Genomic DNA, 16,111 nt, shown 5'->3' on the forward strand with positions numbered 1-16,111 from the left:
TGTTCATTTCATATGTCTGTACCTACCTCAAATTATTTTGAGCTTATAACAGTATTGTTGTATTAGCCGTTAACTGTCCACTGCTGAACATAACCTCCCAATTAAGGGGGATTTTGCCAGTAATTGCCACGCTTGGTAGGCGGGTTGGCAATTGCAGTTTAGCTTTTGGTGATTTTCTTTGAGAGACGCTGCTGCCCATCCCCCCACCATAAGCTCCCTTAGTTGCGTCTTACGACACCCAAGAGAAAGAAAAAGATGGCTTTTCTATGCCCAGACCTACATGGTTATAACAATATATTACATTGCAATGCTTCTGGATGATTACAACATGATGGCAATGGTCAACTTTTAATCCGGTAAAAGAATTCTAAAAGTAGAATGGCCTGATCAGACGTAGATCTGCTTTCAAGTATGTGCACATATTATTTGAAAACATCTCTTTGCAGCTTACTATATAGATTTATATACCTTATGTTTACATATATAGAGTTAGTCATGCGGACACAGTGTGACTACAGAAGGCTAGTCGTTGTCCCCAGTTGTCGGAATTACGATTAAAAAGTGTCCTAAATTATTTTAAACTAGCATTCCGCCCGCTACTTTGTATGCGTGGTTTTCAGAAGTAAGAAAATGAATGAAATACTCGTAGATCACTTCTAGTCGGCGTATCGAGATGAAACATTTTAAGTTAGACCTTCAGAAAGATACTGGGAGTTAATTTAGTTCCATTGTTTTTACTTGATGCCGGAATAAACGTGCAAATAGACAAATAAAATTTCTAAAAACTATTGTTTTGATTTCTATTGCTTTTAACTTCACATAACAATTTTTCTTTAATATCTTCCACACACATATATCATATAGTTACTGTTTTATTATATTAGTAAGTATATATGATAGTTTTCGTAAAACCTCTTTGTATTGTCAGTAGGTAATGAAGGTCAGTTTGGTTTGGACTTCATTTATGTGGTCCCATGTGTCTCCTCTCACAAATATTGTAAATTATAGTTTAGAAATCAATGTACCTAGTTTCTAATTATATTGTTAAAACACTTTAAAAAGACAAGATATCATACAAATCGGTGAAAAATTCTTTGTTTCTATTCAAACAATTCCATTTTTTATTTTTCAACGTCACGTTGGTCATACACAAATGATCACGACACGTGTTCTACATAACATTTTTGGCTTGCTCGTGTATATTCAAATATTCATTATATCCGTGACCTATTTCGAGACCATCCGGATATTGAACCGGTGCGAAACATAATTTATATGATAATTTTACGTATTAGTCGAATATTTTCAACACCCGTTCTATAAAAAAAAATCTTTCTACTGTATTTCGTAATTGTAATATGTATATAACAAATATCTGCAATAATCTGCAATATTTGGCAATAATCCAACATAAATAAAATTTTAACACAAAACACTACGCCCTCTATTCTTTCCTTGTATAGAAAGTACGGAACTATTGTTTACTCTTGTTCTCGATAGATGGCGTTTTTGTTGTCGTATTTCTGAAACGCGCTATAAAAATTTGCTGCCGATTGAATATAAGCTTGGGCGACAGTTTTGAAATCATACTTACCTGGCGTAGGGGATACCTTGATCAAGAAGGAGGTTCCTCCAGGGCGAGGCCCTACCATTGCACTACGGCTGGGCTGACCCTTGCGATTAACCCAAATGCGGTTAACTCGGGAGTACAATTTTTGGTAGTGGGGGACTGCGTTCGCGCTGTCCCCTTAATAAATATAATTTATACATTAAAATAGCTTTTCAAGACCTATTAAATATTATTAATAAATAAATATGATCACTAGTTTTTTTTTGTTTTGTTTATTGTAATTATTTATTTACTTATTTACATACATATATCTAGTTGTTTATATATTAAATTATAACGTTTAGTCAGCCATGTGTCAAATTAGTTGACTCATTTTTTTAATATTTTTTTTAGTATTCTATGCATTAAAGAATTATCGCCAATGTTAAAAAAATCCTCCTAATTGAATTATTTCCCCAAATGAGGCTACTTTTTTTTTAATGTAAATTGATTGTATAATTGTATAGGTAATGATAATTAAATATATAAATGAATTTAAATATTGTATGAGGATTACAATAATAATACTTGAAACAGTTTTATATTACGACCTATATACCCTATTTATAGTAATAATTTATAATCTGATATCCTAGTTAACACGTGGATAAAAAATTTACCTATTTTCCGTAAAGCATTTTGAAGGAAATAGTATATTCATATAATCTGAGGCTTATACCAAAACACAGATACGACATCAACTACTCTTGCTTAGTTATACGTGTACCTGTAAAACAATTTAAAGTATTGTTCGCGTTGTATAACTAAATTTTTTGATTAATTATTTTATGTCAACATATTATATTATCTTGCATTCTTAACTTCAAGTAAAACCACGGTATTCCTACTATGCTAAAGCCAATCATACTTTGTATAAGTTACTTGAAATAATTAAACTGTGGTACACAAAAAAAACTAACTTCAATTGTGACAAAACCAGTTATTTTAAACCAAGTATCATGAGTGAAACAGTACACTGTTATGTCCATGATGCTGCTCATGTCTATAGGCGACGGCTACCACTTTCCATCAGATGGGCCGTCAGCTTATTTGCAATTCTAAGTTGTATAAAAAAACAATTTGTATTTTAAAACATGTATTTTGATAAAATCTCTATAGGACCAATATGTAAGCGTATATTTCAGATTAAAAATAATTTTCCAGGTTATGACAAACATAAAAAAAAATAACCGAATTGAGAACGCTCTTTTTTTCGAAGTTAATTAAATATATGAATTAAGTAGGCTTTCAAAAGTATTATAAATGTACTAGTTATCTGAAATAAAATAGCATAAAATACGAACGAATATTATGCTTGGTGTATATAACTACCTACTGAAAAAACATTACTAATATATAAAAACAAAGAGCATTATATAATTATGTTTTTAAACGCGAGGTCAACGGTTTCCTCTACGATAATAAATAATGGAGCGGTTGTTGTTAGGCATACCTATTGACATCAAAACAAGCATTTTAACACGTTTTATATAGCCACCTGTTAATCTTCTATATCCTTGGCACTAACAATAAATAAATCACGTAATTTATTAGCAATGATCATCATCAAATCAGGCTTTAACTGTCCACTGCTGAACAAAAGCCTGCCCCTTGGGGGTGTCGCCAGTAGTTGCCACGCTTGGCAGACTGATTGGCAACCGTAGGCTTTAGAGATGTTTTATGTGGGACGCTGCTGCCCATTCCTCGCCCTCCCTAATCGGCTATTACGACACACACGGGAAAGGAAGAGGTGGCCTATTCTATGCCGAGACCACACGGCTTTTACTAGCGATAATTTATTAAAATATCGTGTCCTACTGTTGGTCATGAGTCTCCCAAAATGGGGATAGTATCGTATCATCCGTTAACTGTCCACTGCTGAACATAGGCCTCCCCTTTAGATGGTTTTGCCAGTAGTTGCCACGCTTGGCAGACATGTTGGCAACCGCAGTTAGGCTTTTGATGATGAATAGAATAGAATTTCATTGCTAACTATGTACATACATATAGCAGTAACCATTGCTTTGGATTTCACATCAATATCAACAGATGTTTTACAAGAGACGCTGTTGCCCATCCATCAACTATAAGTTCCCTTATGTTTGTTAATATTAGAATTAATATAGAACGTACAAGCTGACGGCCCACTCAGGTGGGCCATCAGCTTGTACGTTCTAAGTACAATATATCAATAAAGTTTCTTTTTTATTTAAGAGTTTCCTTTTATCGGTGCAACTAATTAATGCATTATCTTCCAGCCAGCTTTATCCCAGGCCATATCTTTGACCTCCTTATTCGACATCACACGTAATGTTTCCTTCATCTGTCACATGTATTTATTCGTCGATCTTCCGTTTCCTCTTTTGCCCTCTATTTTTCCTTCTCACATGCTCAAAAAATCATCATGTCGTATAATGTGGCCCAGCATTTTGTCTCTTCTATTCTCTACTGTTAAAGATACGGTCTTTCATTTCTGTTTCCCAATTAATTCTGATATTCTGTACTGTTTGCAATCTCAAAGTTGTGCTCGTATCACTATTCGCTATTGGCTGACACCAAAAGATAGAGCAGTGACATCGGGCTGATAAAACAAATATAATGCCGATATGAAAAAGGTTTTGAACGTTTACTTCCAATGGTTTGATAAGTTTAAAAATAGATTTGTTTGTAATTCTTTGTTGTCAACTGATCCGACAAACTCAGTGATGATACTTTTAATTCTCGAAGTAGCTGAAGATATCTATAACAAAAATACAATCTTATTATTGCTGATTTGTAACTTATTTGTCATGTCATGTTATGCTGTGCCAAACAACCTAACGGCCGGCACCTAACTATCTATATAATGGTTACAACTCAGTTTATTGCTTTGCCCTTAAAAGAGCAAAACACTGATATTCTGTTGTGGCCAAGAGCTAGTCGCGAAATTTCTTAACAAAAGTATAAAAAATTATATGGATAAAATAAATTGTGTCCATTACATTCACTACTATTTAATATTTTAGCCTATATAAATAAATAACAGATACCATTAAATTGCTGGATCTCTTATATTATGTATTTTATTGCATTAACAGTTATTTCTTACGCTTAAATTTCAAGTGATTTTTAATCAAGTTCAAGCAAACCATGATGCATACATTTTGCATTACGCATCGATATAAAAGGATTACAGTCCTTAATTACCAAGACTCGCTTATATTTCTTTGTTTAGTTACACTAAGAGTTATTTATCTTTTGTTACAGGGCATCACCTGGGGCAAAGCGTTCCAAGTCTCGGCCGAGGACAAAGCCGCTTTACCCTACTTGAGCACCAGGGAATGCCAACTCGGTGGCTACAAAATTTTCACCGTCAACTTCTATCCCCGTCCTATCCTGTCCCCCACAAATAATAACTACATAACTGGTGAGAAGAGAGACGCCCTCATGTACATAGCCGTGCCAGAGAACCGACACTGGCTGGGTGAAGCTCCTCTCCTGGACATAGCGAAACAGATTTTACAGTGCCGCGGACCATCTGGGACAAACGTAGAATATTTATTAAGATTAGCCGATTTTATGAGGGATGAAATCCCTGAAGCGTTGGACGATCATTTGTTCTCTTTAGAGAGACTGGTGAGGAATCTCGCCGCCGAAATGAAGGTATGTTTGAAGAGTATGATGGGTGAGGTGGAGAAACAGGAATTGCCGTTGCAGGATGCCAAACCAGTCGCTTCTAGCTTCCAGTTCGCTTCCCGGGTACCAGAGAAGAAACTACGTTGTGTAAACATGTGATTGAAATTTCAAATGATCGTTCGCGCTAGATAGATTTATCACTTTTTAAGCATTCGGGTATTATTTAGCTATATGTGATAATAAAGTTTTGGAGTCTTGTTTTGATAAAATACAGACGCGTATCTATTGTTCCACGGTTACAATAGGTTCGACTAATTGATAATAAATAGTAATGTGATATGTTATGATTTTGAGACACAGTCTCATAACATTCAGAGGATGAGTGCTAAATGACTTCCTGTGGGATCGAAGACTTACTATGGTGTGTTTATTTTAATTCGTTTCTATTCAATCACAATTATACAATTTAATTGGATTTATTTACATTTCGCAAAAGTGTTTTTTTTACTTTACGAGTACATCAGTAAGTGACAGTCGAGTAGGTATCACTTTTGATCGGGTGGGCCGTATGTTTGTTTGCCATTCCAATAAAAAACAAATAATGATATCGCGTTATTAACTTTGTACAAAGTTAAATAATTTTGTAATATTTTATTGTAATCTATTTTGTATAGTTTTATTGTTTCTTTGACTATTTTTTTTAAATTGTGATATAAATAATTCTGTTTTATGTATAAATAAGGATTTGTAGGATCCAATAAATATTTTGCGCATACTTTTCTTAATGACCCATAGTAAGTTAATATTTTACGCACAGACACCATTTAGACCAAATAATAATGTAATTGACAAGTATTATTATTTATTAATGCTGTATAAAATAGATTAAGTTTTAATTATTGTTTGTATAATAATAAATTTATGTCGATCCAAGTGTGTCATTGTGTTAAACTTAATTAATTTGATTGTATCGAATTATATGCCCCTAACATTCAATGTTGTTTTTTTTTTAAATAAATAATTAAAAAAACTATGTGATAACTTGAAGTGTCAAATAGTTTATCGTTGTATAATAAAACACTATAAAAATAGTCCAATATTTTGGAACGCGGTATTTTTTATAATCAGACTCAAGACCTTGAATACGAGTTTGTAAAATAATTGTAGAAGTGTGTGTAACATTGGTACATTACTGCAACGGCCAGCAACTGAAGCATTGATGGACGAACGTGCAAATGTGGGCCGAGGCAAAGCCGAAGCACACATACGTGAGTCCATCAATGCCTAGTTGTGGCCAAAGCTTGTATAGTACTTTTCTCAAACAATGCGCGGAAATCAAAAACACAATTTTATTTTTTGAGTTCAATGACGAATAACGAACAATAATAATTTTTTACGCGCCATAATGTTCCTTTGTTTTTTTTTTTCAATAAACAGCTTTCTATTTGCAAGTCCGTTCGAAATTTAAATAAAACTTTTTATTAGTTACCTCCTTGGTAGCCATGTTTCGAAGTAAAAGGTCATTCCATTTTTAAATTACAGGATAGGTATGAGTTTACGTAGTAATTTATTTGGCCGCAAAACACGACAGATATGGATTTTCATACAACTTTTGCCGGCCGCTGCCCGCATGTATCTGGCCAGTACGGCAATTTTGATTTATCTCTAAGAAGATTGTCAAAATAATGCTCACATTTCCAAGTATGTTTGAGAAAAAAATATTATTTTCGAAAATTATATCCACCCGTGCGCTATTAAGAAAGATCGCTAGTATCTATAAAACATGGCGGTAGTCATAGACTGTCAAAACCTAAAAACAAGGAATTGCATAGAAGGAATGATAAAATAAAAACTTCATAGCAGGCTAGTGTATAGAAAATGTTATACGGTTGTATAACCCTACCAAATTCAGATACAACCTGCTTGCATACTTTCTACATAAACTGTGTCCAATATATAATCTAATAATTTAAGATTTGTTATTGTCAAATATTTGACACATCAAATATTTTCTATACACTAGCCTAATAAGAATTGAGAAAAATAGCAACTGATGGTGTATTTTCGTCCTCTTTTTACTAATTATATTTGCATAAGAAGAAAGGAGGCATCCAGTTTAGATTTACAGTTTTTATTTTATCATTCCTTCTATGTATGTTCCTTGTTCTTAGGTTAAAACCGTTAAAAAAGAATGCGAACTACTATCTTAATCTATGGCCATAACCTAGCAAATAGGTTTTGACATTTTATACCCCGTAATAGTAAATAGGGTTTTTGTGTCTTTGTTATGACTACTTGTTAAACTTTTCTGTTTTTTAAATTTGGAACAAATGTTTTTTAATAATAGATCGTTGAACAATATTTAATTCCAAAATTCGATTGTATCAAATTAATTTGAAATTTAATTAAACACTGGAGTAGCATTTTTAATTATGAGAAATTGTTTTATTTGCCCTATTCAGTAAATAAATGTTGTTTTTATAGTTGTGTTGCTGTTTTAAAGTTAATGTATTGTAAACTAGAAATGATCAAATCATTTCTGCCTAATATTACAAAGACTTAATTCAATAAATTATAAGATCGATATCATGTTATAATTGAAATATGAGCCTCGAAATGCGAAATATGCGAATATACCTATTGTGTAAATATTTTTACGCCATAAACAACGTGTTAAATGTGTATAATATATATATATATATATATATATATATATATATATATATATATATATATATATATATATATATATATATATATATATATATATATATATAATTGTTATACTAGTAATAACTTTTATATGAATTTGTATAAGGCTGCGCCATTATAATAATTGAAAAAAATAAACCTAATATTTATAGATAATTGCTTTTTATTTTATACTAGTTTTATTTAGCGACTTCGTCTGTCATCTGCTGCTCAAATGAAGCTATGCCGGATCGTTAGTCTACACTAATATTATAAAGAGGACTAATATTATAATATATATTTGTATTTTTGTGTGTATGTTTGTAATGAATAAACTCAAAGACTACTTTGACGATTTCAAAAATTCATTCACCATTACAAAGCTGCATTCACCTTGAGTAACATAGGCTATATTTATTGCTAGAAAAGATGAGGGATCCTTACTAAAACTTTAGTAACGTAACTCAAGGTGTAAAATAATGCTATAAAATATCTTTCTTCGCGTGCGCTGCGGAAACTATTGGTGATAGAACAAAAGTATGTTCTACAATATTGAAGAAAATATCAATAACTACAAAACACTTCGCGATACTATATGTCCAATTATTATCGTTATTTCACAATAACCACTTTTTAAAATATTATAAAAATGTCCACCCGTGCGAAGCCGGGACGTGTCACTAGTATTAAATAAACTGAAGTGTTAATATCTACCGACATCTACCGATCTAAAGGTACATCAACTGCACTACCGAGTGAGAAGAAAGTTATTATAGTTCACCGAACTAATAATAGATGGCGTTCATGTATTTTTTACTTACTAGGGATTGTAATGATAATTTTGTTTATTAATCTATCTTACCAAATATGACAATATATTTAATAGAAGAAGGTTATAACTCTTGTTTTGATTTGATTATGTTAGAATTAAAGCTTTATTTTAAGAATATAAAAGTTTTCATAAAAAAATTATTGGCTCCAAAGAGGGTATCAACTAGTTTTTTTTTTTTTTTTTTAAATACACGATAATGGTATGGTAAACCCCGTCTATGTTATCGGTATACGCTGGCAGGGCACCAATGAGGGGTGATAGGTGAAGATGAACAGACAGACAGCTTTACTTGAAATTGAACACAATGGTTTTTAGGGCGAACCGCGAGGAAGTCGTGACAGCGCGTATTGTTAGCAGATATTGTCTATATCCCCAATATTAACAATTCCTTTCCGACCAACCGGGATCTCAACTAAGTAGCAGGTAAAATATCTCAATAGACCGATATTTTATTTTCTTTCTTCTTTAAGATATTTCCTTTGACTTTTAAGCATTCGTTTATGGGCACCAGTCCACAACAAACTCAATCCGCGAGCCAGCTAACACCTTTAGATAATATTTCAAAAACCAGTTTTTTTTTTTTATACAACTTAGAATGGCAAACAAGCTGACGGCCCTGATGGAAATTGGTAACCGTCGCCTATAGACATGAGCAGTACCATGGACATAACAGAGTATACTGTTTCGCCCATGATACCCCCCATGCGTTGCCATTCCTGAGGACTCAGGTGTTATTCCTCCGTACCCAGTAAATTCACGCCATATCCCACCCTTCAAACCGAAACACAGCCATGCAAACACAACTGCTTCACGGTTGAAACACGAATAGGATAAACGTACTCAAGCAATCGAATTTTGTACAAAGTCTCCCTCTGGTATTAAAATGCTAGAATAGACGTCAAATAAAACGAATCCATCGCATTCATACGTATTTATTGATTAGGTACACCATATTATTAACATCCTTCCGTAGAAATTATCAAATATACAAACAATTACGTGACACAAACATGGCCGCCGCCGAACGCGTACATTTATCGAAACGACTAAACTATATCTAATAATAAATGAAATATATAAATTCAATACAATATCTCCTTCCAATACATTTGTTCTCGGGAATGAAAAGTCATGATATTTTCTTATTAAAAGAGTGACAGCTGTCAAGTTTGGATTTAGCAAGATATTGTTCAGGTTTCTTATTTAGGTAAGTATACACCTATCCCCCGATTTACACGGTACTTGTTTTACACGTTTTCGCTTTTACACGGTTTTCCAAATAAGTTTTTTTTTTTTGTTTTTATCGCACTCTACTAAATGCTACTGTGCGTGTGTACACATCTCACGGGGAATCCCGAGCTTATGTGCTGACTTGCTGCACATGCACACTGTGTCTGTATTTCTTCGCATAAAATTAAAGTTTTATCTACGGAAAATTGTATTTGAGTGAAATTTTCACAGTGTCAGAAAGATTTAATTTTTCAGTTTAATGTATTGTAATTAAATAAAAAAACAGTGTTTCCGTAATATATTACATATTTTAACCTGTCAATGCATTTTATTTTTATTTCTGTGGACACCTAAAATTATTGAAAAAAATCACAACTGTTAAATAGCAAAATTATGCATTTTCTGCAAGCTTTTCGATTTACACGGTTTTGACTTGAAAATTTTTAATTATTCGATTTACACGTTTTTCTCAGGAACGTATCTACCGTGTAAATCGGGGGATAGGTGTATTAAACTATCAAATAAACTAAGGTCATTTTCCAATAAAATTGGCTCACTGATCAATATTTGTAAAACACTGTGTCTTGGGAATCACTTATGGAGTCCTACGATACAGGTTCGCCCACTGCTGGGTTCAATGTACTCATGTTGTCTTCTTGTGTTTAATAAATAAATAAAATAAATCATATCTTTGAGTTACAGTTATATATTCAGACAGACTGAGACTAAACTAAAAATGTTTTCAAAATTATAGAATATGGCGGGAATTCATTACTTTTTGGATTTATTACATGGAAATTGATTTTCATCCCTTAATATTTGATTTTCCAAAATACACCTCATAAACGTAAAGTAAGTTGTTTATCCATATATATTTTTGTACGTCATTATTTGGTCATTGATTACCGTGTAGCGTCACTTTATGTATAAAAAAACTCGCCCCCTATATGTAGGAAGCAAATTGTCATGTAACTTGTTAGTTTTTTTTTTTTATGTTTTGGTTTGATTCATGATTTGTTTTCAACGATATTTATAACCTTTACAAATTAATAACTTGTCTCAGATCTCAGAGAGTAATCTCAGATGGGTTATTCGACCTGGTACAACGTAATATGGTATAATTGTTAAGTTCTAAGCATGTTTTTTTTTATTAAACTTTGATTTTACTGAATACTTTCTTTAATATGTATTGTCTCATATAATTTGTTCGTACATGAACGAATTTTATTTACAAACGTATATGTTTAAAAATTTATCAGTTTCCTATTTGTTTACTTCCACGACCATCAAAAAAAAAAAACAGAATCCCATCAGTCCTTATGTCACAGATCTATAGTTTCTATAAAGTGCTGATAGAATATTATTACATATCCGTAATTGAATTATAAATTCAAATACATAATTTCCTAGGTACCTATATCGCATAGTAATATTTATTTCGTATTTACATTTTAAATTATTTATAAAGTTCACTTAGTATAAGCTAATTAAGTACAATCATTATTTGGTGGTAAAATGCATTAAAATCTCAATCCCGGAGTATTTTTAATATATACAGGGTAAAAGGGACAGGTTGGCCAAAATGAAAACAGCTGATTCGGATGAACGGACTAAATCAGATGGCGGATTATTTTCCCAAAGTCATATAATTTCTTTGTAACGATTCTTAGTTTTGACGCCGCGCAATGTATTTGAAATTTTACGATTCATACGACGCGTGATACCTACAACGCGCGCGGTCAATGGAGCTTCTCCGTAGGTAGTTTTCGTACACTTGTGGCGACCTTACACAACTGATATCGCGTGTCGCGACAGGATTTTAATACTAATATTAATTACATTGCTGTTTTTTTGTATTTCATAGTATATTTCACTATAAAATATTTTTATTTCATATTTATATTATGTCAACATGATTTTAAATGAAAATGACAGGTAAAAATTTGAAATTTTCCAGAAAGAATATCCACGAGTTTTCAGTTCAGAATAATGGTTTGACTTCACTGTTCCAGTTTTTGCCAACCTGTCCTTTACACCCTGTATACTTACATATAATAATAAACATAAAAATTTGCTTATGCAGTGTTCTACGAAGTATATTTTTCTTTACCGTCATGCACATTATATGAACAATAAAATATAAATTAAAATTATTAATTATATTTATATTTATAATAAATTTAATTTATATTTTTGTAGGCATAAAGTATTTTATGTGTAAATGTCACGTGATGCAAATGTTTCATACATTCCAAATAAATAGTATATACGAACTATGAATGTACAACTAAATTACATTCAATTATTTTTGTGATTTTAATTTAGTCATATACTAATTTCTTACCATGACTCACTATCATTACAGTATATGTAAAAAATATGCATGCGTTTGCAGACTAGTCGCTAAACAATTTTATTATCTGCGATCTATAACACATCACAACTCATGTACTATCTAAAAAAAAAAATACTGAAAATAATTAGAATACTTCATAAAATACACCAATAATACTTTTATAATACAAAAATGTTCTAGACTTTGGTACATTATGACTATTTACAAAACATACTATTGTAAAATAGTTACTTCTACTAATACTAATGTAAAAAAAAGAAAAACTAAATTACTTTCATTCATTTTCTAAGTAATTGAAAGGCACTAATTTTGAAGATAACTGTTAAATTGTTTGCATTATAAAATACATCATACACTCTTAATAATTACTATTTACAATTCTATTATGCAATACTATGTTTGCACTTTTTGGTATATCTATACTAAACATATATATCTTTGAAGTATTTTTTTCAATTTTCATCCATTTTGTAAAATCGGAATACAAAAATGCATTAAAAAAGGAAACAATAAATAAACGATTATGAAATATGATGGTAACGAAGTTTCATTCCATCATTCTTGTTTCAACCGTGTAGTTGTGTTTGCATGGCTGCGTTTCGGTTTGAAGGGTGGGATATGGCGTGAATTTACAGGGTACAGAGGAATAACACCTGAGTCCTCAGGAATGGCAACGCATGGGGGGTATCATGGGCGAAACAGTACACTCTGTTATGTCCATGGTACTGCTCATGTCTATAGGCGACGGTTACCACTTTCCATCAGGTGGGCCGTCAGCTTGTTTGCCATTCTAAATTGTATAAAAAAAATGAATATAAAATATTATATATACAATTAAATCAAATAACATGATTAATATTAAACTCATAAATACATAACTATATTGATGTCGTTGTATTCCAAAAATAATTCTAATACCTACCATATAAAAAATATTCAGTCATACTCGATTGTAACGCCAAATAATATTAAAAAAAAAAATACCAAAAATCTACTCCTTAATTTTATATAAATACAATAATATTGCCATAACTATTGGGCTCGACCGACCTAGTTGTTAAGGCACACAGCACTCAAGGTGGGAGATTTGTTTATAGTTAGTATCTATATTTTTACTTGATTATTTACACTAAAATGTGTAAATAATTAATTAATACACAAACATGTCCAGACATTGAACGCTTTCAACTACATTCTACGATATATTTTAACAAAATAATCTAAACACCAACTCGAGCTAGTTATGCGGAAAACAGCCATGTCTTATGGCATATTCATAAGATATAGCTGTGCGCATATCTACCACTAATTTATAAGATATAATACAAGAGAGTCATTTTTCCCCATTAAAGAATATATTAGTTCGTAACAGAGATATTAACAGCTTTATTCAAAATTACAGATATCAGTCACTAATTTGATAGTTTACGTATAAATATCAATGGAGGTATTTGTAGAATACTTCCAAAGTAACGGAAGAATCCTTGTTTCTTCCTCCACTTATGTTTTTAAAATCTTGAAGTACTCTATCAAGATTTATATGCGCATGATTGCAGTTCCATGATTACCTTACACAAAAGAGTTAAAGTCACAACATATGTAACCACTGTATATATATATATATATATATATATATATATATACAGTGGTTATATATATATATATATATATATATATATATATATATATATATATATATATATATATATATACACATCAACAATTGCATTATTGTCTCCACGATTTTTGTATATAAAGTCATTTAATTCAAAACTTCTGTTCTTTACACTGATACAGTTTCAAAACCGAGTCATTGCATCACAATTCACTTTATAAAAGGGAATTCACTATCGCTCTCGTCGCCTGAGCCATCGTAACTCGACGGAGGTGTGTCCAGTTGTGGCAAACCTAGATCCAGGTACTCCTGGTTGGCCGTAACTGTGAGGATCTTGTCGAGGTCCTCAACCAACTCTGTGAATGACGGCCTGTCTCCGGGAGAGAAGGACCAACACTCCCGCATTAGCATGTAACTGGAAAAGAGAATTTTAAATCATAAATAACACTGTGTACAAGCATGAAGAAACTGACCATCCACTTGATAGAGAGTTGACCTGACCATTGCCTACAACATTGTAGGTATTGGAACGCTCACGTAACTTCTTATTTCTAACTAGTTGTATTGGAGGGAAAGTAATGAAGATTGAGAATCCCATTGCTAGCAATATACCCAACCAGGTCGACCTCTTCGCAGTTCTCCCTGGAAACTATTATAGTTAATTCCTGATGAATTTATCATGATGGGCTAACTGGACTGTTTTCATTCTCATCTATCACCCTTCACTGGTGCCCCGCCAACGTATCCCGTTAGCACAGGCGGGGTTACCATTCCATTTTCATCCAATAATAAAAAAAAAACTAGTTGTATTACACGTTTCATGAATCAGTCTATAAAGTATTCTATGGATTAAGTTAGAATATAACCTGGTCATGCACCAAATTTTATTCAAATCCGTTAAGTAGTTTTTGCGTGAAAGAGTATTTGTTACTCTTTCACGCAATAACATCCTTCCATCTATCGTTACAAACTTTCACATTTATTATACTAATTAGCTTTTATCCACAACTTCGTTCGGGATATGTTTTTTTTTTTATACAACTTAGAATGGCAAACAAACTGACGGCCCACCTGATGGAAAGTGGTAACCGTCGCCTATAGACATGAGCAGTACCATGGACATAACAGAGTATACTGTTTCGCCCATGATACCCCCCATGCGTTGCCATTCCTGAGGACTCAGGTGTTATTCCTCTGTACCCAGTAAATTCACGCCATATCCCACCCTTCAAATCGAAACACAGTAATGCAAACACAACTGCTTCACGGTTGAAACACGAATAGGACAGAGGTACCCAAGCAATCGACTTTTGTACAAAGTCTCCCTCTGGTGAAATATAAATACATAAAATCTAATAAATACATAAATGTTTTATTCTGTTCAATTTTCTTAATTATACAATACCTACTTGTACAACAATTAGTCCATTACCTTAAGGTTGTCTTGTAAAGATTGCTCTCAGCAATAAGACCGCCTCACTGTACTTATACAATCGTATCGTTGTGTTTGTAAATTGTCTTGTTTATTTCCTATATTGTATAATGCAAATAAAGTATACTCATTCATTCATTCATTCATTCATGTTGATAATAATTACGAACTCGGATACAACGGGATACACTGGCGGAGCACCAGTGAAGGGTGATCGATGAGAATGAAAACAGGCCAGTTAGCCCATCATGATGAATTCATCAGGAATTAACCATGATAGTTTCCAGGGGGAACCGCGAGGAGGTCAACCTGGTTGGGTATATTGCTAGCAATGGGATTCTCAGTCTCCATTACTAACAATCCCTTCCCCCCGTACATTGTATATTACGATACGTAATAACAGGATACTAACATCTCTAGGCTGCAGCAGGGAGGCTTCTCCATGCGGTGTCCGGCGCTGAGGTGCTGGTACATGTACTGTCCGGGCACCGTCGGGTACGGCGTGCCACCCAGTGTCATGATCTCCCATAGCAGCACACCGAATGACCACCTGCACATAACAGAATATTAATAGACCTTTATAATAAACCATTGGCCATGTGGTCGTGTGGTCCCGGCATAGAATAGGCCACACCTTCTTTTCCTGTGGGTGTCGTAAGAGGCGACTAAGAGAAGGCGAGGGATGGACAGCAGCGTCCCTTTTAAAACATCTTTATAGCCTAACTGCAGTT

The 16,111-nt window shown here is 32.9% G+C and overlaps 2 protein-coding genes and 1 non-coding gene across 4 annotated transcripts in view; 2 read left to right on the forward strand and 1 right to left on the reverse strand.

Moving 5' to 3' along the window:
- The window catches only part of LOC113514877 (putative glutathione-specific gamma-glutamylcyclotransferase 2), a 30,557-nt gene extending 24,337 nt beyond the window's left edge, over nucleotides 1-6,220 (forward strand). Inside the window, exon 4 of the mRNA XM_052901997.1 lies at nucleotides 4,856-6,220. Within this exon, the coding sequence (XP_052757957.1) occupies nucleotides 4,856-5,383 (528 nt within the window). The 3' untranslated portion in view covers nucleotides 5,384-6,220. The remainder of the gene's footprint in view (nucleotides 1-4,855) is intronic.
- LOC128202276 (U1 spliceosomal RNA) lies at nucleotides 1,587-1,750 on the forward strand. The gene has a single exon (XR_008253702.1). It is a non-coding gene; the product is annotated as a U1 spliceosomal RNA (small nuclear RNA).
- Nucleotides 6,221-14,023: 7,803 nt separating the features above from the next.
- The window catches only part of LOC113513679 (fibroblast growth factor receptor homolog 1-like), a 123,854-nt gene continuing 121,766 nt past the window's right edge, over nucleotides 14,024-16,111 (reverse strand). For both annotated transcript variants that reach the window (XM_052901999.1, XM_052902000.1), the window contains exons 16-17: nucleotides 15,793-15,930; nucleotides 14,024-14,363 (exon numbers count right to left, since the gene is read on the reverse strand). In XM_052901999.1, coding sequence (XP_052757959.1) covers nucleotides 14,159-14,363; nucleotides 15,793-15,930 — 343 coding nt within the window. In that variant the 3' untranslated portion in view covers nucleotides 14,024-14,158. The remainder of the gene's footprint in view (nucleotides 14,364-15,792; nucleotides 15,931-16,111) is intronic.

This window comes from Galleria mellonella, unplaced genomic scaffold (genome assembly GCF_026898425.1).
Source record: "Galleria mellonella isolate WM207_F2 unplaced genomic scaffold, CSIRO_AGI_GalMel_v1 utg855, whole genome shotgun sequence".
Classification (NCBI taxonomy): Eukaryota; Metazoa; Arthropoda; class Insecta; order Lepidoptera; family Pyralidae; genus Galleria; species Galleria mellonella.